Source organism: Blennius ocellaris (assembly GCF_963422515.1).
Source record: "Blennius ocellaris genome assembly, chromosome: 4".
Classification (NCBI taxonomy): Eukaryota; Metazoa; Chordata; class Actinopteri; order Blenniiformes; family Blenniidae; genus Blennius; species Blennius ocellaris.
The window spans coordinates 2,607,257-2,632,294 of record NC_137653.1 but is presented as its reverse complement, the minus strand read 5'-3'; the positions used below and the strand labels follow the sequence as shown (position 1 = coordinate 2,632,294).

Below are 25,038 nucleotides of genomic sequence, written 5' to 3'. Positions count from 1 at the left end.
ACATGTGGGAAACATGTCCGTAAAAAACGGAAATTAGATCAAAACTTTGGAACTGTCAATGATGACAAGAAAAGAATTTGTGAAACATGTGGGAAGAGTTTCAGCTCTCCGTGGCATTTGATCATTCATATGAGAACTCACACAGGTGAGAAACCGTATTCTTGTGGAACATGTGGGAAATGTTTCAGTCGACAGGATCATTTGCTGGTCCACATGACGGTTCACTCAGGTGAGAAACCGTATTCTTGTGAAACATGTGGGAAATGTTTCAGGCGACAGGATCATTTGCTGGTCCACATGAGAACTCACACAGGTGAGAGACCGTATTCTTGTGAAACATGTGGGAAAGGTTACATTAGAAAGCGTAATTTGTTGGCCCACATGAGAACTCACACAGGTGAGAAACCGTATTCTTGTGGAACATGTGGGAAAGGTTTTAGTTCTCAGAGTTATTTGTTGGTCCACATGAGAACTCACACAGGTGAGAAACCGTATTCTTGTGGAACATGTGGGAAAGGTTTTAGTTCTCAGAGTTATTTGTTGGTCCACATGAGAACTCACACAGGTGAGAAACCGTATTCTTGTGAAACATGTGGGAAAGGTTACATTAGAAAGCGTAATTTGTTGGCCCACATGAGAACTCACACAGGTGAGAAACCGTATTCTTGTGGAACATGTGGGAAAGGTTTTAGTTCTCAGAATTATGTGTTGGTCCACATGAGAACTCACACAGGTGAGAAACCATATTCTTGTGAAACATGTGGGAAAGGTTTCAGTGGAAAGCGTGATTTGTTGGTCCACATGATAACTCACACAGGTGAGAAACCGTATTCTTGTGAAACATGTGGGAAAGGTTTCAGTCGACAGGATCATTTGCTGGTCCACATGACGGTTCACTCAGCTGAGAAACCGTATTCTTGTGAAACATGTGGGAAAGGTTTCAGTGGAAAGAGTAATTTGTTGGTCCACATGAGAACTCACACAGGTGAGAAACCGTATTCTTGTGAAACATGTGGGAAAGGTTTTAGTTGTCAGAGATATTTGTTGGTCCACATGAGAACTCACAAATGTGAGAAGCCGTAGTATTGTAAAAGGTGGTAGAGCTTTCTATGCACAGACCAACTTGTTGCACCACGTGAAACCTCACAACGAGAGATCTCATTCAAGAAGCCAAGCTTGACACCAAAATTATAAGTTGGCCTTTAGTTTAAAAGAAATGTTCTTGTTTGTTCTTGTTGTTGTTTACACTGTTCAGCTGGTTCCATCAAATGTTTGTTTCTTGTTGTTTCAATCAGTTGATTCAAGACTTTAATAAAGGTTGTTGCTGAATACATTTTAGAGAAATGTATTTGATTTTTATTTCAAACTCGACTGGTTTTATGAGTGTTTTGTAAATATTACAAATATTGTATGAACAACAAATGTGCTCAGTTTGCCTTTAGCTATACATTTTTATTATCGATCCTCATCTCTGTGAAGACACTGATCACATTCAGGATTTCTCACAAGGACTTAATGAGGTAGGACACAGAAAATGTCAAGATTCAACACTTTATTTCTATTCACCTCAGCAAAAACAATGAAAACTATATTTCCTAGAAACTAATGTCCCATTTTCACTTGCCCAGGGGTCGGCCACCTGAAACACTAAGAGCCATTTGGACCCATTTTCCACTGAAGAGAAACTCTGGGAGCCACCAAACCCTCTGGACATGAACATTGAGATAATACTTGCAGATATCATTTTAAACCTCCATGCTGCGGCAAAATACTGAGGAATGTCGACTTTAAAATAAATAGAATAAGCAAAAGCGTTTGGTTGATTTACACTGCGCTTCCTGTTTCATGGCAAAACATCAAACTTTGTGGCATGGTCATGGAGAGATTTCAATAACCTTTTTTCCCCTGGGACAATTTCGTGCCGGAAAATGTGTAAATTTGAGCAAAAATGTATGAAAATCCGCCATTTTTTTTCAAATATCCGACTTCATGTTGAGTTTTTGGTATTACCAGAAGAGAATTGTTTTTGTTCATCTTTGCCTGTCATACATGTATGACAATTTTAATAACTCGTGATTCAGGGGCTACCTCATGCCAATTTTGAACTCCAATGGTTCACCGGACTTAAGGAGTGTACAAAGTTTCACAAAAAGTTATGGATGTTAAGTCCCTCAAAAGAACGTGATTTATCTTGGCGGAGAATCTGAGGAAATTCAACGGGATCCTCCAGCACTTTCAGTGCTCTCACCATAAAAATAGTAAAAATGTGGAAAAAACACAGAAAGGTTAAATTAGCTAAAATGTAAAAAAAAAAATGTAAATAAAATAAGAAATGCTGAAAAACAATATGAAACACCTCAAATCACTGCCAAAACAGCTAAAATTGTCATCTTGATTGCTTAATTCAATCTTAATTGAAACTTAATGCAAAATAAGAAAGTTTATTTTCATATATCAGAAATATCTTCGAAACTTAAAAAGCTTTGTCAGCGTCATTTGAAAGGTTAGATGTGTTTTGCGGCGTTTACTCTTTATTATGTCTATGCATAGAAAAAACCGACTTGGACGTCCTTTATTGTGACGCTCCAGCCGAGCTGTGCGTCATGACGTCACGTCCGCTCTTGCTGTGACACGCGCTTGCGTCATTCCTCCGTGCCACCGGGTGCAGACAGCCATGTGAGTATCTGCACTCAAACTCTGGGTTTTTGGGTTGTTTTTTTTTACTCCACAAAACAATTGAATACTGTCACGTTTTTCTACGCAGCGGTTAGTGTGTGAACGTCTGAACCTCTGAACGGACTGAAGTTAGTGTGACTGAGTGAACCAACTGAAGCTTTCAGCGGCTAGAAATAGCAAAGTCAAAGAATCACACGACTCACAACCAGTGTAAGTAAAAGTCCCGATTTCCCAAGGAATGTGCACAATGTGAAGGATGAGAGGGGAGGTGTTTAAAACAGTAAATTCACTGACATATGGGAACATGTTACGGAATTCTTCTCAGAATGTTTAAGCTTTACCAGATTTGATTTGACTGTTTTGATCTTGCCATCTGAAGAAAGAATATTCAATGAAACTATATACTCAAGTTCTTGGTCAGTGATGCATAGCTGTGTGTGTAATTCTAACTTAAATCATTGAGCAACTTAAACTTTACTGTCAATGGACCTGAAATCACCAGCCTTAATCCATTCGCCCAATTTCTCGTTTATAGAAGCTTATCGAAAATAACGTAATTGGGGTGTACATATACAGGACATCCTTCCTGTGTCAATAGGATTTCATATCGCCTGTGAATAGTATTGTGTTCCATATTTAACTTAAAACATTATCTGCATTGCTTTAATGGTTGTCTCTTCTTTCAACAGCTCGCAAAGCCCACAGGAACGGCATCAAAAAGCCCAGGACTTTTCGCTATGAGTCATTGAAAGGGGTGAGTATGGATACAGTCTTTGTCATGGGTTTTTTAATCAAAATGCAATCCTACTGTATTTGTCTTATTCAGGATCAGTTCTTGAGTTGAAATGCCTTTGATAGTAAAGTCTGGCTGGTGTTTGGACTGATCTGGGATTTGTAGTTCATTGTTGAGATGTAGTTATTCAGTATTCGTGTTAAGATAAGATGGATAAGGCGCAGCTTTGAGACGGAGGGAAACTGTGCTTGCAGCTGTGTTCACATGCATCGGGATGAATTGAATCTGAACCTGGTTTGTCCAATTTCCCTCTGAAATTACTACTTTTCTGGAGGAATTTTCTCTGCATGTTCTGGAAAATTAGCTGTAAAATAGTTCCTGCAGTCTGGAAAGATTTCTTGAATTATATTTGATTTGAATCAACCTTCTTGAATTTCACACTTCACCTGTAGAGCAACGTGAACTATTCTTCCTTTTAGGCCACGTCGTCTTCAAACAAGCGATCTCGAATCCAGGTTGATTTTTAAGCAGAAGTGTGGAAAACAATGGCTCAAGTGAATTAAAATCCGCGCAGCAATTCAGTGGAGGACAGTGGCGGGACACAAAGTGGAATGTAAACAGCCTAAGGAGATCCAAACAGAAGACATAGATCATTGAATGTATACATATTATACTATGTGTTATTGGGAAGTGTCAAATACTGCAGAGCCATCATGGAGAAAACAGTCTCCCACAGCACCAGCCGAGTAACTCCACAGCATTTTAATGTTTATTTATTGGAGCTTCACGATGTGTTTGGATCCACCTGATCTTATTGTTGTGCTTCGTCCTGCATGTTGCTCTGACGGGAAAACTTACTTGGTGTACAGGCCTTGTAAATATAAACTTTTGATGAATTGGGTGCACGTGCTTAACAGTTTTAGACGTTAGTGCAATAAAGTTGACCTCAGTATAAACAGTTTTAAAATGAACCTTTATGTGAGGTATATCACATGCCTGTTTTCTGGTCAACATGTGAGAGGTTGAGACTGAGTTTGAGGTGAATTAGTTTGTTGTGTTCCCTAAATATACCGATATCCTGGTACTGATATCAAAGGTTTTCTCGTTGGTAATGTACTCTTTATCAGATCAGGCACTTATAGGACTTAGTTGTGTCACGTGAATTGAAATCTGGTTACTTCAGCATGTTTCTCCTTCAGACAGTCCGTGCTTTGCCCACCTTCTCACTCACTTTGTTCCTCTGCTCTTTGCAGGTCGACCCCAAGTTCCTGAGGAATATGCGCTTCGCCAAGAAGCACAATAAGAAGGGCATGAAGGCAGCGCTGAAGGCGGCACCCAAGGAGAAATAGGCTACTCTCCAGTCACCTTTGTTTATGTCAGCGTTCCCGACTGTGTCACCGTCATCACAATAAAGCAATGCTTTGTTAACAAATCAACATCCTTGTGTCTCTGTCTGATGTCATGTCATATATCAACATTGTTTGTTACACTGACATGGAAAGTGAATGAAATTGAAAATTCAGCTCGGCTGTATTTTTCTGATTATCTAATGAAAAAAAATCTCAAATGCAACGACTTGATTACATGTGCAGCCAACATTGTCATAAGTCGGAGGAAATGAAGAAATAATGCCAAACTACATTTAAACTAGTTTAACTTGATTCCTGCTGGATCATTTTCCCAGGATGGCTTAGTTTCTATTGCTTAACTTCACTGATCCATTCTGCAGCCTGAACTACTCAATTGTATTTTAAATAGATGTCTTGTTTCCCCCCCATTTCATCTCAGGCATGTGACATTCAAACATTTTGTGTAATGATGCAATTTACCCATATATATATACATTTGATATCAGTAAATGAATGATGAAAATGTAGTTTTACAAATAATTTAATCTGTTGAATTAGGCCCACATACTTGATCTACATGCATATGTCATCTGAGTAGCATGCCTGAACAATCACGTTTCCTTTAAACTGTATAATATACAGTACTTTGGGATGAATGCTGTAAACAGGTAAACTGCTTTTAATGACACGTTTTTTCTAAATCATTAATGATTGAGTTTGTAGATGAGATTTACATTAGATATAACTATAACTTTTACAGTGATTGGCTGGCTATAATCCTGGCGTCTGTTTACTTTAATGGACTCATATTCAAAATATTTGAAAACATGTTTGTCTCACATATTGTGATCATAATGTGTGAGACGAACATGTAATTGATATTGATTGTTGTCAAATAAACAAGACCATTAAAAAAGCGCTTACAGTATTTCATGTGCAACTTAAAGCCTGCAGTTCCCCCGTTTGTCCAGTAGATGGCGAAGATGATGCTCGTGATCCTTTGAAGGCAAGAGAAGAAGAAGCGGTTGCAACGGCTATTATAGCGGCACTTTCGAGCTAGTGTTGTCGAGTCTCTCAGATAAAAAAATTAAATCTCCTGTAGCAACGATGATTTCAATTCAGGCTTTGAGAGGGTTGATCATCGAGCGACTCACTGCTGCTGCCAGTGAAATATTCACTGTGTTTGAACAGACGATCGTCCAGTACGAGGAGGAGATTGACCGCCAGCGCCAGTTACTGGACATCGCCTTGAACCCTCACGTCAAGTTACACAGAATTGGTATGGAGAAACTCTGAACACATTTCAATCCCTGTGTGTTTGATTCATCCACCACAGACAGAAGCACGATTTGGGTGAACCCCGGGGTTGGCAGCAGCCAGTGTCGTGGCAAAAAGTGACGGTTGAAAGCTGCAGCATGTGTAAAAAAAAAAACTGCATTAGAAGTACTGTGTCCAGGCTTGATTGGTTGAGCCAGAGTCACGTGATCAGTGACTTCCGAGGCTTCATTTGGTACTTCACTGTTTCTGTGCCTGATTCCATTGGTTTATAAGGAACTGCTCGGTCTGTCATAACGCTGAAGAATCAATCACCCGTTTGTTATGCTCAAATATTCTGGAAGGACATGTTTGTGACTGTAAAGCTTAATATGGACATACAATTTGAAGCAAAATAACGTAACGTCATTTTAAAAATGTGAATAGAACTGTAGAAGTGATCTAACTAACCTTGTATGTCTCTCCAGAGCTTCCACGGCTCCGTGGCTGCAGGTTGGAGCAGCTCTTGAAACAGGAAACGAATGACTCTGGAGAGCAGGAAGAACCACAACCTCCACAGATCAACGAGGAACCAGAAGAACCACAACCTCCGCAGATCAACGAGGAACCACAAGAACTAGAACCTCCACAGACCATGGAGGAACCACAAGAACTAGAACCTCCACAGACCATGGAGGAACCACAAGAACTAGAACCTCCGCAGATCAACGAGGAACCACAAGAACTAGAACCTCCACAGACCATGGAGGAACCACAAGAACTAGAACCTCCACAGACCAAGGAGGAACCAGAAGAACCACAACCTCCACAGATCAACGAGGAACCACAAGAACTAGAACCTCCACAGACCAAGGAGGCACCAGAAGAACCACAACCTCCACAGATCAAAGAGGAACCGCAAGAACTAGAACCTCCACAGACCATGGAGGAACCAGAAGAACCACAACCTCCACAGACCAAGGAAGAACCAGAAGTACCACAACCTCTGCAGATCAAAGAGGAAGCACAAGAAGTAGAACCTCCACAGACCAAGGAAGAACCAGAAGAACCACAACCTCTGCAGATCAAAGAGGAAGCACAAGAACTAGAGCCTCCACAGACCAAGGAGGAACCAGAAGAACCACAACCTCCACAGATCAAAGAGGAACCACAAGAACTAGAACCTCCACAGATCAAGGAGGAACCAGAAGAACCACAACCTCTGCAGATCAAAGAGGAAGCACAAGAACTAGAACCTCCACAGACCAAAGAGGAACCAGAAGAACCACAACCTCTGCAGATCAAAGAGGAAGCACAAGAACTAGACCCTCCACAGACCAAGGAGGAACCAGAAGAACCACAACCTCCACAGATCAACGAGGAACCACAAGAACTAGAACCTCCACAGATCAAGGAGGAACCACAAGAACTAGAACCTCCACAGGTCAAAGAGGAACCAGAAGAACCACAACCTCCACAGATCAAAGAGGAACTTGGTGCCAGCCAGGAGGGAGAGCAGCCTGTACTAAAGGTTGAAAGTGGTTCCTTTAGGGTTCCTCCTATTGAGGAGCAACGTTACCTGAGTGAACCAAAAGAAGAACCGGACACTGATCAGCTCCTCTCTCATGACTCTGAAGTCCACAATGTGACCAAACATGTTGACTCAGAACCAAATCGAAATGTAGAGCTGAAGAAATTCAGCATAGTTCTTGGTGACCGTGTGGACGATGTTCTTGTGTCGGAGAACCAGGCTGAAGGTGAGAAGCATCCTTGTGAGGACACATGTGGGAAACATGTCCGTAAAAAACGGAAATTAGATCAAAACTTTGGAACTGTCAATGATGACAAGAAAAGAATTTGTGAAACATGTGGGAAGAGTTTCAGCTCTCCGTGGCATTTGATCATTCATATGAGAACTCACACAGGTGAGAAACCGTATTCTTGTGGAACATGTGGGAAATGTTTCAGTCGACAGGATCATTTGCTGGTCCACATGACGGTTCACTCAGGTGAGAAACCGTATTCTTGTGAAACATGTGGGAAATGTTTCAGGCGACAGGATCATTTGCTGGTCCACATGAGAACTCACACAGGTGAGAGACCGTATTCTTGTGAAACATGTGGGAAAGGTTACATTAGAAAGCGTAATTTGTTGGCCCACATGAGAACTCACACAGGTGAGAAACCGTATTCTTGTGGAACATGTGGGAAAGGTTTTAGTTCTCAGAGTTATTTGTTGGTCCACATGAGAACTCACACAGGTGAGAAACCGTATTCTTGTGGAACATGTGGGAAAGGTTTTAGTTCTCAGAGTTATTTGTTGGTCCACATGAGAACTCACACAGGTGAGAAACCGTATTCTTGTGAAACATGTGGGAAAGGTTACATTAGAAAGCGTAATTTGTTGGCCCACATGAGAACTCACACAGGTGAGAAACCGTATTCTTGTGGAACATGTGGGAAAGGTTTTAGTTCTCAGAATTATGTGTTGGTCCACATGAGAACTCACACAGGTGAGAAACCATATTCTTGTGAAACATGTGGGAAAGGTTTCAGTCGACAGGATCATTTGCTGGTCCACATGACGGTTCACTCAGCTGAGAAACCGTATTCTTGTGAAACATGTGGGAAAGGTTTCAGTGGAAAGAGTAATTTGTTGGTCCACATGAGAACTCACACAGGTGAGAAACCGTATTCTTGTGAAACATGTGGGAAAGGTTTTAGTTGTCAGAGATATTTGTTGGTCCACATGAGAACTCACAAATGTGAGAAGCCGTAGTATTGTAAAAGGTGGTAGAGCTTTCTATGCACAGACCAACTTGTTGCACCACGTGAAACCTCACAACGAGAGATCTCATTCAAGAAGCCAAGCTTGACACCAAAATTATAAGTTGGCCTTTAGTTTAAAAGAAATGTTCTTGTTTGTTCTTGTTGTTGTTTACACTGTTCAGCTGGTTCCATCAAATGTTTGTTTCTTGTTGTTTCAATCAGTTGATTCAAGACTTTAATAAATGTTGTTGCTGAATACATTTTAGAGAAATGTATTTGATTTTTATTTCAAACTCGACTGGTTTTATGAGTGTTTTGTAAATATTACAAATATTGTATGAACAACAAATGTGCTCAGTTTGCCTTTAGCTATACATTTTTATTATCGATCCTCATCTCTGTGAAGACACTGATCACATTCAGGATTTCTCACAAGGACTTAATGAGGTAGGAAACTGATAATGTCAAGATTCAACACTTTGTTTCTATTCACCTCAGCAAAAACAATGAAAACTATATTTCCTAGAAACTAATGTCCCATTTTCACTTGCCCAGGGGTCGGCCACCTGAAACACTAAGAGCCATTTGGACCCGTTTTCCACTGAAGAGAAACTCTGGGAGCCACCAAACCCTCTGGACATGAACATTGAGATAATACTTGCAGATATCATTTTAAACCTCCATGCTGCGGCAAAATACTGAGGAATGTCGACTTTAAAATAAATAGAATAAGCAAAAGCGTTTGGTTGATTTACACTGCGCTTCCTGTTTCATGGCAAAACATCAAACTTTGTGGCATGGTCACGGAGAGATTTCAATAACCTTTTTTCCCCTGGGACAATTTCGTGCCGGAAAATGTGTAAATTTGAGCAAAAATGTATGAAAATCCGCCATTTTTTTTCAAATATCCGACTTCATGTTGAGTTTTTGGTATTACCAGAAGAGAATTGTTTTTGTTCATCTTTGCCTGTCATACATGTATGACAATTTTAATAACTCGTGATTCAGGGGCTACCTCATGCCAATTTTGAACTCCAATGGTTCACCGGACTTAAGGAGTGTACAAAGTTTCACAAAAAGTTATGGATGTTAAGTCCCTCAAAAGAACGTGATTTATCTTGGCGAAGAATCTGAGGAAATTCAACAGGATCCTCCAGCACTTTCAGTGCTCTCACCATAAAAATAGTAAAAATGTGGAAAAAACACAGAAAGGTTAAATTAGCTAAAATGTAAAAAAAAAATGTAAATAAAATAAGAAATGCTGAAAAACAATATGAAACACCTCAAATCACTGCCAAAACAGCTAAAATTGTCATCTTGATTGCTTAATTCAATCTTAATTGAAACTTAATGCAAAATAAGAACGTTTATTTTCATATATCAGAAATATCTTCGAAACTTAAAAAGCTTTGTCAGCGTCATTTGAAAGGTTAGATGTGTTTTGCGGCGTTTACTCTTTATTATGTCTATGCATAGAAAAAACCGACTTGGACGTCCTTTATTGTGACGCTCCAGCCGAGCTGTGCGTCATGACGTCACGTCCGCTCTTGCTGTGACACGCGCTTGCGTCATTCCTCCGTGCCGCCGGGTGCAGACAGCCATGTGAGTATCTGCACTCAAACTCTGGGTTTTTGGGTTGTTTTTTTTTACTCCACAAAACAAAACAATTGAATACTGTCACGTTTTTCTACGCAGCGGTTAGTGTGTGAACGTCTGAACCTCTGAACGGACTGAAGTGAGTGTGACTGAGTGAACCAACTGAAGCTTTCAGCGGCTAGAAATGGCAAAGTCAAAGAATCACACGACTCACAACCAGTGTAAGTAAAAGTCCCGATTTCCCAAGGAATGTGCACAATGTGAAGGATGAGAGGGGGGGTGTTTAAAACAGTAAATTCTCTGACATATGGGAACATGTTACGGAATTCTTCTCAGAATGTTTAAGCTTTACCAGATTTGATTTGACTGTTTTGATCTTGCCATCTGAAGAAAGAATATTCAATGAAACTATATACTCAAGTTCTTGGTCTGTCATGCATAGCTGTGTGTGTAATTCTAACTTAAATCATTGAGCAACTTAAACTTTACTGTCAATGGACCTGAAATCACCAGCCTTAATCCATTCGCCCAATTTCTCGTTTATAGAAGCTTATCGAAAATAACGTAATTGGGGTGTACATATACAGGACATCCTTCCTGTGTCAATAGGATTTCATATCGCCTGTGAATAGTATTGTGTTCCATATTTAACTTAAAACATTATCTGCATTGCTTTAATGGTTGTCTCTTCTTTCAACAGCTCGCAAAGCCCACAGGAACGGCATCAAAAAGCCCAGAACTTTTCGCTATGAGTCATTGAAAGGGGTGAGTATGGATACAGTCTTTGTCATGCGTTTTTTAATCAAAATGCAATCCTACTGTATTTGTCTTATTCAGGATCAGTTCTTGAGTTGAAATGCCTTTGATAGTAAAGTCTGGCTGGTGTTTGGACTGATCTGGGATTTGTAGTTCATTGTTGAGATGTAGTTATTCAGTATTCGTGTTAAGATAAGATGGATAAGGCGCAGCTTTGAGACGGAGGGAAACTGTGCTTGCAGCTGTGTTCACATGCATCGGGATGAGTTGAATCATTCAGGTTGAATCTGAACCTGGTTTGTCCAGTTTCCCTCTGAAATTACTACTTTTCTGGAGGAATTTTCTCTGCATGTTCTGGAAAATTAGCTGTAAAATAGTTCCTGCAGTCTGGAAAGATTTCTTGAATTATATTTGATTTGAATCAACCTTCTTGAATTTCACACTTCACCTGTAGAGCAACGTGAACTATTCTTCCTTTTAGGCCACGTCGTCTTCAAACAAGCGATCTCGAATCCAGGTTGATTTTTAAGCAGAAGTGTGGAAAACAATGGCTCAAGTGAATTAAAATCCGCGCAGCAATTCAGTGGAGGACAGTGGCGGGACACAAAGTGGAATGTAAACAGCCTAAGGAGATCCAAACAGAAGACGTAGATCATTGAATGTATGCATATTATACTATGTATTATTGGGAAGTGTCAAATACTGCAGAGCCATCTGGGGAGAAAACAGTCTCCCACAGCACCAGCCGAGTAACTCCACAGCATTTTAATGTTAATTTATTGGAGCTTCACGATGTGTTTGGATCCACCTGATCTTATTGTTGTGCTTCGTCCTGCATGTTGCTCTGACGGGAAAACTTACTTGGTGTACAGGCCTTGTAAATATAAACTTTTGTTGAATTGGGTGCACGTGCTTAACAGTTTTAGACGTTAGTGCAATAAAGTTGACCTCAGTATAAACAGTTTTAAAATGAACCTTTATGTGAGGTATATCACATGCCTGTTTTCTGGTCAACATGTGAGAGGTTGAGACTGAGTTTGAGGTGAATTAGTTTGTTGTGTTCCCTAAATATACCGATATCCTGGTACTGATATCAAAGGTTTTATCGTTGGTAATGTACTCTTTATCAGATCAGGCACTTATAGGGCTTAGTTGTGTCACGTGAATTGAAATCTGGTTAGTTCAGCATGTTTCTCCTTCAGACAGTCCGTGCTTTGCCCACCTTCTCACTCACTTTGTTCCTCTGCTCTTTGCAGGTCGACCCCAAGTTCCTGAGGAATATGCGCTTCGCCAAGAAGCACAATAAGAAGGGCATGAAGGCAGCGCTGAAGGCGGCACCCAAGGAGAAATAGGCTACTCTCCAGTCACCTTTGTTTATGTCAGCGTTCCCGACTGTGTCACCGTCATCACAATAAAGCAATGCTTTGTTAACAAATCAACATCCTTGTGTCTCTGTCTGACGTCATGTCATATATCAACATTGTTTGTTACACTGACATGGAAAGTGAATGAAATTGAAAATTCAGCTCGGCTGTATTTTTCTGATTATCTAATGAAAAAAAATCTCAAATGCAACGACTTGATTACATGTGCAGCCAACATTGTCATAAGTCGGAGGAAATGAAGAAATAATGCCAAACTACATTTAAACTAGTTTAACTTGATTCCTGCTGGATCATTTTCCCAGGATGGCTTAGTTTCTATTGCTTAACTTCACTGATCCATTCTGCAGCCTGAGCTACTCAATTGTATTTTAAATAGATGTCTTGTTTCCCCCCCCATTTCATCTCAGGATTGTGACATTCAAACATTTTGTGTAATGATGCAATTTACCCATATATATATACATTTGATATCAGTAAATGAATGATGAAAATGTAGTTTTACAAATAATTTAATCTGTTGAATTAGGCCCACATACTTGATCTACATGCATATGTCATCTGAGTAGCATGCCTGAACAATCACGTTTCCTTTAAACTATATAATATACAGTACTTTGGGATAAATGCTGTAAACAGGAAAACTGCTTTTAATGACACATTTTTTTCTAAATCATTAATGATTGAGTTTGTCGATGAGATTTACATTAGATATAACTAACTTTTACAGTGATTGGCTGGCTATAATCCTGGCGTCTGTTTACTTTAATGGTCTCACATTCAAAATATTTGAAAACATGTTTGTCTCACATATTGTGATCATAATGTGTGAGACGAACATGTAGTTGATATTGATTGTTGTCAAATAAACAAGACCATTAAAAAAGCGCTTACAGTATTTCATGTGCAACTTAAAGCCTGCAGTTCCCCCGTTTGTCCAGTAGATGGCGAAGATGATGCTCGTGATCCTTTGAAGGCAAGAGAAGAAGAAGCGGTTACAACGGCTATTATAGCGGCACTTTCGAGCTAGTGTTGTCGAGTCTCTCAGATAAAACATTTAATCTCCTGTTGCAACGATGATTTCAATTCAGGCTTTGAGAGGGTTGATCATCGAGCGACTCACTGCTGCTGCCAGTGAAATATTCACTGTGTTTGAACAGACGATCGTCCAGTACGAGGAGGAGATTGACCGCCAGCGCCAGTTACTGGACATCGCCTTGAACCCTCACGTCAAGTTACACAGAATTGGTATGGAGAAACTCTGAACACATTTCAATCCCTGTGTGTTTGATTCATCCACCACAGACAGAAGCACGATTTGGGTGAACCCCGGGGTTGGCAGCAGCCAGTGTCGTGGCAAAAAGTGACGGTTGAAAGCTGCAGCATGTGTAAAAAAAAAAACTGCATTAGAAGTACTGTGTCCAGGCTTGATTGGTTGAGCCAGAGTCACGTGATCAGTGACTTCCGAGGCTTCATTTAGTACTTCACTGTTTCTGTGCCTGATTCCATTGGTTTATAAGGAACTGCTCGGTCTGTCATAATGCTGAAGAATCAATCACCCGTTTGTTAAGCTCAAATATTCTGGAAGGACATGTTTGTGACTGTAAAGCTTAATATGGACATACAATTTGAAGCAAAATAACGTAACGCCATTTTAAAAATGTGAATAGAACTGTAGAAGTGATCTAACTAACCTTGTATGTCTCTCCAGAGCTTCCACGGCTCCGTGGCTGCAGGTTGGAGCAGCTCTTGAAACAGGAAACGAATGACTGTGGAGAGCAGGAAGAACCACAACCTCCACAGATCAAAGAGGAACCAGAAGAACCACAACCTCCACAGATCAACGAGGAACCACAAGAACTAGAACCTCCACAGATCAACGAGGAACCACAAGAACTAGAACCTCCACAGACCATGGAGGAACCACAAGAACTAGAACCTCCACAGACCATGGAGGAACCACAAGAACTAGAACCTCCACAGACCATGGAGGAACCACAAGAACTAGAACCTCCGCAGATCAACGAGGAACCACAAGAACTAGAACCTCCACAGACCATGGAGGAACCACAAGAACTAGAACCTCCACAGACCAAGGAGGAACCAGAAGAACCACAACCTCCACAGATCAACGAGGAACCACAAGAACTAGAACCTCCACAGACCAAGGAGGCACCAGAAGAACCACAACCTCCACAGATCAAAGAGGAACCGCAAGAACTAGAACCTCCACAGACCATGGAGGAACCAGAAGAACCACAACCTCCACAGACCAAGGAAGAACCAGAAGTACCACAACCTCTGCAGATCAAAGAGGAAGCACAAGAAGTAGAACCTCCACAGACCAAGGAAGAACCAGAAGAACCACAACCTCTGCAGATCAAAGAGGAAGCACAAGAACTAGAGCCTCCACAGACCAAGGAGGAACCAGAAGAACCACAACCTCCACAGATCAAAGAGGAACCACAAGAACTAGAACCTCCACAGATCAAGGAGGAACCAGAAGAACCACAACCTCTGCAGATCAAAGAGGAAGCACAAGAACTAGAACCTCCACAGACCAAAGAGGAACCAGAAGAACCACAACCTCTGCAGATCAAAGAGGAAGCACAAGAACTAGACCCTCCACAGACCAAGGAGGAACCAGAAGAACTACAACCTCCACAGATCAACGAGGAACCACAAGAACTAGAACCTCCACAGATCAAGGAGGAACCACAAGAACTAGAACCTCCACAGGTCAAAGAGGAACCAGAAGAACCACAACCTCCACAGATCAAAGAGGAACTTGGTGCCAGCCAGGAGGGAGAGCAGCCTGTACTAAAGGTTGAAAGTGGTTCCTTTAGGGTTCCTCCTATTGAGGAGCAACGTTACCTGAGTGAACCAAAAGAAGAACCGGACACTGATCAGCTCCTCTCTCATGACTCTGAAGTCCACAATGTGACCAAACATGTTGACTCAGAACCAAATCGAAATGTAGAGCTGAAGAAATTCAGCATAGTTCTTGGTGACCGTGTGGACGATGTTCTTGTGTCGGAGAACCAGGCTGAAGGTGAGAAGCATCCTTGTGAGGACACATGTGGGAAACATGTCCGTAAAAAACGGAAATTAGATCAAAACTTTGGAACTGTCAATGATGACAAGAAAAGAATTTGTGAAACATGTGGGAAGAGTTTCAGCTCTCCGTGGCATTTGATCATTCATATGAGAACTCACACAGGTGAGAAACCGTATTCTTGTGGAACATGTGGGAAATGTTTCAGTCGACAGGATCATTTGCTGGTCCACATGACGGTTCACTCAGGTGAGAAACCGTATTCTTGTGAAACATGTGGGAAATGTTTCAGGCGACAGGATCATTTGCTGGTCCACATGAGAACTCACACAGGTGAGAGACCGTATTCTTGTGAAACATGTGGGAAAGGTTACATTAGAAAGCGTAATTTGTTGGCCCACATGAGAACTCACACAGGTGAGAAACCGTATTCTTGTGGAACATGTGGGAAAGGTTTTAGTTCTCAGAGTTATTTGTTGGTCCACATGAGAACTCACACAGGTGAGAAACCGTATTCTTGTGAAACATGTGGGAAAGGTTACATTAGAAAGCGTAATTTGTTGGCCCACATGAGAACTCACACAGGTGAGAAACCGTATTCTTGTGGAACATGTGGGAAAGGTTTTAGTTCTCAGAATTATGTGTTGGTCCACATGAGAACTCACACAGGTGAGAAACCATATTCTTGTGAAACATGTGGGAAAGGTTTCAGTGGAAAGCGTGATTTGTTGGTCCACATGATAACTCACACAGGTGAGAAACCGTATTCTTGTGAAACATGTGGGAAAGGTTTCAGTCGACAGGATCATTTGCTGGTCCACATGACGGTTCACTCAGCTGAGAAACCGTATTCTTGTGAAACATGTGGGAAAGGTTTCAGTGGAAAGAGTAATTTGTTGGCCCACAAGAGAACTCACACAGGTGAGAAACCGTATTCTTGTGAAACATGTGGGAAAGGTTTCAGTGGAAAGAGTAATTTGTTGGCCCACAAGAGAACTCACACAGGTGAGAAACCGTATTCTTGTGAAACATGTGGGAAAGGTTTCAGTCGACAGGATCATTTGCTGGTCCACATGACGGTTCACTCAGCTGAGAAACCGTATTCTTGTGAAACATGTGGGAAAGGTTTCAGTGGAAAGAGTAATTTGTTGGTCCACATGAGAACTCACACAGGTGAGAAACCGTATTCTTGTGAAACATGTGGGAAAGGTTTTAGTTGTCAGAGATATTTGTTGGTCCACATGAGAACTCACAAATGTGAGAAGCCGTAGTATTGTAAAAGGTGGTAGAGCTTTCTATGCACAGACCAACTTGTTGCACCACGTGAAACCTCACAACGAGAGATCTCATTCAAGAAGCCAAGCTTGACACCAAAATTATAAGTTGGCCTTTAGTTTAAAAGAAATGTTCTTGTTTGTTCTTGTTGTTGTTTACACTGTTCAGCTGGTTCCATCAAATGTTTGTTTCTTGTTGTTTCAATCAGTTGATTCAAGACTTTAATAAAGGTTGTTGCTGAATACATTTTAGAGAAATGTATTTGATTTTTATTTCAAACTCGACTGGTTTTATGAGTGTTTTGTAAATATTACAAATATTGTATGAACAACAAATGTGCTCAGTTTGCCTTTAGCTATACATTTTTATTATCGATCCTCATCTCTGTGAAGACACTGATCACATTCAGGATTTCTCACAATGACTTAATGAGGTAGGAAACTGATAATGTCAAGATTCAACACTTTGTTTCTATTCACCTCAGCAAAAACAATGAAAACTATATTTCATAGAAAATAATGTCCCATTTTCACTTGCCCAGGGGTCGGCCACCTGAAACACTAAGAGCCATTTGGACCCATTTTCCACTGAAGAGAAACTCTGGGAGCCACCAAACCCTCTGGACATGAACATTGAGATAATACTTGCAGATATCATTTTAAACCTCCATGCTTCGGCAAAATACTGAGGAATGTCAACTTTAAAATAAATAGAATAAGCAAAAGCGTTTGGTTGATTTACACTGCGCTTCCTGTTTCATGGCAAAACATCAAACTTTGTGGCATGGTCACGGAGAGATTTCAATAACCTTTTTTCCCCTGGGACAATTTCGTGCCGGAAAATGTGTAAATTTGAGCAAAAATGTATGAAAATCTGCCTTTTTTTTTTCAAATATCCGACTTCCTGTTGAGTTTTTGGTATTACCAGAAGAGAATTGTTTTTGTTCATCTTTGCCTGTCATACATGTATGACAATTTTAATAACTCGTGATTCAGGGGCTACCTCATGCCAATTTTGAACTCCAATGGTTCACCGGACTTAAGGAGTGTACAAAGTTTCACAAAAAGTTATGGATGTTAAGTCCCTCAAAAGAACGTGATTTATCTTGGCGGAGAATCTGAGGAAATTCAACGGGATCCTCCAGCACTTTCAGTGCTCTCACCATAAAAATAGTAAAAATGTGGAAAAAACACAGAAAGGTTAAATTAGCTAAAATGTAAAAAAAAAAATGTAAATAAAATAAGAAATGCTGAAAAACAATATGAAACACCTCAAATCACTGCCAAAACAGCTAAAATTGTCATCTTGATTGCTTAATTCAATCTTAATTGAAACTTAATGCAAAATAAGAAAGTTTATTTTCATATATCAGAAATATCTTCGAAACTTAAAAAGCTTTGTCAGCGTCATTTGAAAGGTTAGATGTGTTTTGCGGCGTTTACTCTTTATTATGTCTATGCATAGAAAAAACCGACTTGGACGTCCTTTATTGTGACGCTCCAGCCGAGCTGTGCGTCATGACGTCACGTCCGCTCTTGCTGTGACACGCGCTTGCGTCATTCCTCCGTGCCGCCGGGTGCAGACAGCCATGTGAGTATCTGCACTCAAACTCTGGGTTTTTGGGTTGTTTTTTTTACTCCACAAAACAAAACAATTGAATACTGTCACGTTTTTCTACGCAGCGGTTAGTGTGTGAACGTCTGAACCTCTGAACGGACTGAAGTGAGTGTGACTGAGTGAACCAACTGAAGCTTTCAGCGGCTAGAAATAGCAAAGTCAAAGAATCACACGACTCACAACCAGTGTAAGTAAAAGTCCCGATTTCCCAAGGAATGTGCACAATGTGAAGGATGAGAGGGGGGGTGTTTAAAACAGTAAATTCACTGACATATGGGAACATGTTACGGAATTCTTCTCAGAATGTTTAAGCTTTACCAGATTTGATTTGACTGTTTTGATCTTGCCATCTAAACAAAGAATATTCAATGAAACTATATACTCAAGTTCTTGGTCAGTGATGCATAGCTGTGTGTGTAATTCTAACTTAAATCATTGAGCAACTTGAACTTTACTGTCAATGAACCTGAAATCACCAGCCTTAATCCATTCGCCCTATTTCTCGTTTATAGAAGCTTATCGAAAATAACGTAATTGGGGTGTACATATACAGGACATCCTTCCTGTGTCAATAGGATTTCATATCGCCTGTGAATAGTATTGTGTTCCATATTTAATTTAAAACATTATCTGCATTGCTTTAATGGTTGTCTCTTCTTTCAACAGCTCGCAAAGCCCACAGGAACGGCATCAAAAAGCCCAGGACTTTTCGCTATGAGTCATTGAAAGGGGTGAGTATGGATACAGTCTTTGTCATGGGTTTTTTAATCAAAATGCAATCCTACTGTATTTGTCTTATTCAGGATCAGTTCTTGAGTTGAAATGCCTTTGATAGTAAAGTCTGGCTGGTGTTTGGACTGATCTGGGATTTGTAGTTCATTGTTGAGATGTAGTTATTCAGTATTCGTGTTAAGATAAGATGGATAAGGCGCAGCTTTGAGACGGAGGGAAACTGTGCTTGCAGCTGTGTTCACATGCATCGGGATGAATTGAATCTGAACCTGGTTTGTCCAATTTCCCTCTGAAATTACTACTTTTCTGGAGGAATTTTCTCTGCATGTTCTGGAAAATTAGCTGTAAAATAGTTCCTGCAGTCTGGAAAGATTTCTTGAATTATATTTGATTTGAATCAACCTTCTTGAATTTCACACTTCATCTGTAGAGCAACGTGAACTATTCTTCCTTTTAGGCCACGTCGTCTTCAAACAAGCGATCTCTAATCCAGGTTGATTTTTAAGCAGAAGTGTGGAAAACAATGGCTCAAGTGAATTAAAATCCGTGCAGCAATTCAGTGGAGGACAGTGGCGGGACACAAAGTGGAATGTAAACAGCCTAAGGAGATCCAAACAGAAGACATAGATCATTGAATGTATACATATTATACTATGTGTTATTGGGAAGTGTCAAATACTGCAGAGCCATCATGGAGAAAACAGTCTCCCACAGCACCAGCCGAGTAACTCCACAGCATTTTAATGTAAATTTATTGGAGCTTCACGATGTGTTTGGATCCACCTGATCTTATTGTTGTGCTTCGTCCTGCATGTTGCTCTGACGGGAAAACTTACTTGGTGTACAGGCCTTGTAAATATAAACTTTTGTTGAATTGGGTGCACGCGCTTAACAGTTTTAGACGTTAGTGCAATAAAGTTGACCTCAGTATAAACAGTTTTAAAATGAACCTTTATGTGAGGTATATCACATGCCTGTTTTCTGGTCAACATGTGAGAGGTTGAGACTGAGTTTGAGGTGAATTAGTTTGTTGTGTTCCCTAAATATACCGATATCCTGGTACTGATATCAAAGGTTTTATCGTTGGTAATGTACTCTTTATCAGATCAGGCACTTATAGGACTTAGTTGTGTCACGTGAATTGAAATCTGGTTAGTTCAGCATGTTTCTCCTTCAGACAGTCCGTGCTTTGCCCACCTTCTCACTCACTTTGTTCCTCTGCTCTTTGCAGGTCGACCCCAAGTTCCTGAGGAATATGCGCTTCGCCAAGAAGCACAATAAGAAGGGCATGAAGGCAGCGCTGAAGGCGGCACCCAAGGAGAAATAGGCTACTCTCCAGTCACCTTTGTTTATGTCAGCGTTCCCGACTGTGTCACCGTCATCACAATAAAGCAATGCTTTGTTAACAAATCAACATCCTTGTGTCTCTGCCTGATGTCATGTCATATATCAACATTGTTTGTTACACTGACATGGAAAGTGAATGAAATTGAAAATTCAGCTCGGCTGTATTTTTCTGATTATCTAATGAAAAAAAATCTCAAATGCAACAACTTGATTACATGTGCAGCCAACATTGTCATAAGTCGGAGGAAATGAAGAAATAATGCCAAACTACATTTAAACTAGTTTAACTTGATTCCTGCTGGATCATTTTCCCAGGATGGCTTAGTTTCTATTGTTAACTTCACTGATCCATTCTGCAGCCTGAACTACTCAATTGTATTTTAAATAGATGTCTTGTTTCCCCCCCATTTCATCTCAGGATTGTGACATTCAAACATTTTGTGTAATGATGCAATTTACCCATATATATATACATTTGATATCAGTAAATGAATGATGAAAATGTAGTTTTACAAATAATTTAATCTGTTGAATTAGGCCCACATACTTGATCTACATGCATATGTCATCTGAGTAGCATGCCTGAACAATCACGTTTCCTTTAAACTGTATAACATACAGTACTTTGGGATAAATGCTGTAAACAGGGAAACTGCTTTTAATGACACATTTTTTCTAGATCATTAATGATTGAGTTTGTAGATGAGATTTACATTAAATATAACTATAACTTTTACAGTGATTGGTTGGCTATAATCCTGGCGTCTGTTTACTTTAATGGTCTCACATTCAAAATATTTGAAAACATGTTTGTCTCACATATTGTGATCATAATGTGTGAGACGAACATGTAGTTGATATTGATTGTTGTCAAATAAACAAGACCATTAAAAAAGCGCTTACAGTATTTCATGTGCAACTTAAAGCCTGCAGTTCCCCCGTTTGTCCAGTAGATGGCGAAGATGATGCTTGTGAGCCTTTGAAGGCAAGAGAAGAAGAAGCGGTTGCAACGGCTATTATAGCGGCACTTTCGAGCTAGTGTTGTCGAGTCTCTCAGATAAAAAAATTAAATCTCCTGTAGCAACGATGATTTCAATTCAGGCTTTGAGAGGGTTGATCATCGAGCGACTCACTGCTGCTGCCAGTGAAATATTCACTGTGTTTGAACAGACGATCGTCCAGTACGAGGAGGAGATTGACCGCCAGCGCCAGTTACTGGACATCGCCTTGAACCCTCACGTCAAGTTACACAGAATTGGTATGGAGAAACTCTGAACACATTTCAATCCCTGTGTGTTTGATTCATCCACCACAGACAGAAGCACGATTTGGGTGAACCCCGGGGTTGGCAGCAGCCAGTGTCGTGGCAAAAAGTGACGGTTGAAAGCTGCAGCACGTGTAAAAAAAAAACTGCATTAGAAGTACTGTGTCCAGGCTTGATTGGTTGAGCCAGAGTCACGTGATCAGTGACTTCCGAGGCTTCATTTGGTACTTCACTGTTTCTGTGCCTGATTCCATTGGTTTATAAGGAACTGCTCGGTCTGTCATAACGCTGAAGAATCAATCACCCGTTTGTTATGCTCAAATATTCTGGAAGGACATGTTTGTGACTGTAAAGCTTAATATGGACATACAATTTGAAGCAAAATAACGTAACGCCATTTTAAAAATGTGAATAGAACTGTAGAAGTGATCTAACTAACCTTGTATGTCTCTCCAGAGCTTCCACGGCTCCGTGGCTGCAGGTTGGAGCAGCTCTTGAAACAGGAAACGAATGACTGTGGAGAGCAGGAAGAACCACAACCTCCACAGATCAAAGAGGAACCAGAAGAACCACAACCTCCACAGATCAACGAGGAACCACAAGAACTAGAACCTCCACAGACCATGGAGGAACCACAAGAACTAGAACCTCCACAGACCATGGAGGAACCACAAGAACTAGAACCTCCGCAGATCAACGAGGAACCACAAGAACTAGAACCTCCACAGACCATGGAGGAACCACAAGAACTAGAACCTCCGCAGATCAACGAGGAACCACAAGAACTAGAACCTCCACAGACCATGGAGGAACCACAAGAACTAGAACCTCCACAGACCAAGGAGGAACCAGAAGAACCACAACCTCCACAGATCAACGAGGAACCACAAGAACTAGAACCTCCACAGACCAAGGAGGCACCAGAAGAACCACAACCTCCACAGTCAACTGTCAATGATGACAAGAAAATAATTTGTGAAACATGTGGGAAGAGTTTCAGCTCTCCGAGGTGTTTGATAATTCACATGAGAACTCACACAGGTGAGAAACCGTATTCTTGTGAAACATGTGGGAAAGATTTCAGTGAAAAGCGTAATTTGTTGGCCCACATGAGAACTCACACAGGTGAGAAACCGTATTCTTGTGGAACATGTGGGAAAGATTTCAGTGAAAAGCGTAATTTGTTGGCCCACATGAGAACTCACACAGGTGAGAAACCGTATTCTTGTGGAACATGTGGGAAAGATTTCAGTGAAAAGCGTAATTTGTTGGCCCACATGAGAACTCACACAGGTGAGAAACCGTATTCTTGTGGAACATGTGGGAAAGGTTTCAGTCGACAGGATAATTTAGTGGACCACATGACGGTTCACTCAGGTGAGAAACCGTATTCTTGTGGAACATGTGGGAAAGGTTTTAGTTGTCAGAGATATTTGTTGGTCCACATGAGAACTCACACAGGTGAGAAACCGTATTCTTGTGAAACATGTGGGAAAGATTTCAGTAGAAAGCGTAATTTGTTGGCCCACATGAGAACTCACACAGGTGAGAAACCGTATTGTTGTGAAACATGTGGGAAAGGTTTCAGTCGACAGGATGGTTTAGTGGACCACATGACGGTTCACTCAGGTGAGAAACCGTATTCTTGTGAAACATGTGGGAAAGGTTTCGGTCGACAGGATACTTTGCTGGTCCACAAGAGAACTCACACAGGTGAGAAACCGTATTTTTGTGGAACATGTGGGAAAGGTTTCGGTCGACAGGATACTTTGCTGGTCCACATGAGAACTCACAAATGTGAGAAGCCGTAGTATTGTAAAAGGTGGTAGAGCTTGTTATTGTTTGTTCTTGTTGTTGTTTGCACTGTTCAGCTGGTTCCATCAAATGTTTGTTTCTTGTTGTTTCAATCAGTTGATTCAAGACTTTAATAAATGTTGTTGCTGAATACATTTTAGAGAAATGTATTTGATTTTTATTTCAAACTCGACTGGTTTTATGAGTGTTTTGTAAATATTACAAATATTGTATGAACAACAAATGTGCTCAGTTTGCCTTTAGCTATACATTTTTATTATCGATACTCATCTCTGTGAAGACACTGATCACATTCAGGATTTCTCACAAGGACTTAATGAGGTAGGAAACTGATAATGTCAAGATTCAACACTTTATTTCTATTCACCTCAGCAAAAACAATGAAAACTATATTTCATAGAAACTAATGTCCCATTTTCACTTGCCCAGGGGTCGGCCACCTGAAACACTAAGAGCCATTTGGACCCGTTTTCCACTGAAGAGAAACTCTGGGAGCCACCAAACCCTCTGGACATGAACATTGAGATAATACTTGCAGATATCATTTTAAACCTCCATGCTGCGGCAAAATACTGAGGAATGTCGACTTTAAAATAAATAGAATAAGCAAAAGCGTTTGGTTGATTTACACTGCGCTTCCTGTTTCATGGCAAAACATCAAACTTTGTGGCATGGTCACGGAGAGATTTCAATAACCTTTTTTCCCCTGGGACAATTTCGTGCCGGAAAATGTGTTAAGCCGCCATTTTTTTCAAATATCCGACTTCCTGTTGAGTTTTTGGTATTACCAGAAGAGAATTGTTTTTGTTCATCTTTGCCTGTCATACATGTATGACAATTTTAATAACTCGTGATTCAGGGGCTACCTCATGCCAATTTTGAACTCCAATGGTTCACCGGACTTAAGGAGTGTACAAAGTTTCACAAAAAGTTATGGATGTTAAGTCCCTCAAAAAAACGTGATTTATCTTGGCGAAGAATCTGAGGAAATTCAACGGGATCCTCCAGCACTTTCAGTGCCCTCACCATAAAAATAGTAAAAATGTGGAAAAAACCCAGAAAGGTTAAATTAGCTAAAATGTAATTAAAAAAATAAAATAAAATAAGAAATGCTGAAAACTAATATGAAACATCTCAAATCATTGCCAAAACAGCTAAAATTGTCATCTTGATTGCTTAATTTAATCTTAATTGAAACTTAACAAATGCAAAGTAAGAAAGTTTGTGTTCATATATCAGAAATATCTTCGAAACTTAAAAAGCTTTGTCAGCGTCATTTGAAAGGTTAGATGCGTTTTGCGGCGTTTACTCTTTATTATGTCTATGCATAGAAAAAAACCGACTTGGACGTCCTTTATTGTGACGCTCCAGCCGAGCTGTGCGTCATGACGTCACGTCCGCTCTTGCTGTGACACGCG

At 40.5% G+C, this 25,038-nt stretch overlaps 1 protein-coding gene across 1 annotated transcript; it reads left to right on the top strand.

The window, feature by feature from the left end:
- Positions 1–10,539: 10,539 nt before the first annotated feature.
- Positions 10,540–12,572, top strand: LOC308129375 (large ribosomal subunit protein eL29-like). The gene is made up of 3 exons (XM_080495315.1): positions 10,540–10,598; positions 11,078–11,142; positions 12,390–12,572. Exons 1-3 carry the CDS (start codon positions 10,562–10,564, stop codon positions 12,483–12,485), a joined length of 198 nt encoding a protein of 65 aa, XP_080351441.1. The 5' UTR covers positions 10,540–10,561; the 3' UTR covers positions 12,486–12,572.
- The last annotated feature ends 12,466 nt before the right edge of the window (positions 12,573–25,038 follow it).

Bases quoted from the DNA above. Each gene is read 5' to 3' on its own strand.
- LOC308129375 (XM_080495315.1), top strand. From the start codon at position 10,562: ATGGCAAAGTCAAAGAATCACACGACTCACAACCAGT. The intron at 10,599-11,077 runs GTAAGTAAAAGT...TTCTTTCAACAG, and splicing joins TCACACGACTCACAACCAGT to CTCGCAAAGCCCACAGGAAC. The intron at 11,143-12,389 runs GTGAGTATGGAT...TGCTCTTTGCAG, and splicing joins GCTATGAGTCATTGAAAGGG to GTCGACCCCAAGTTCCTGAG.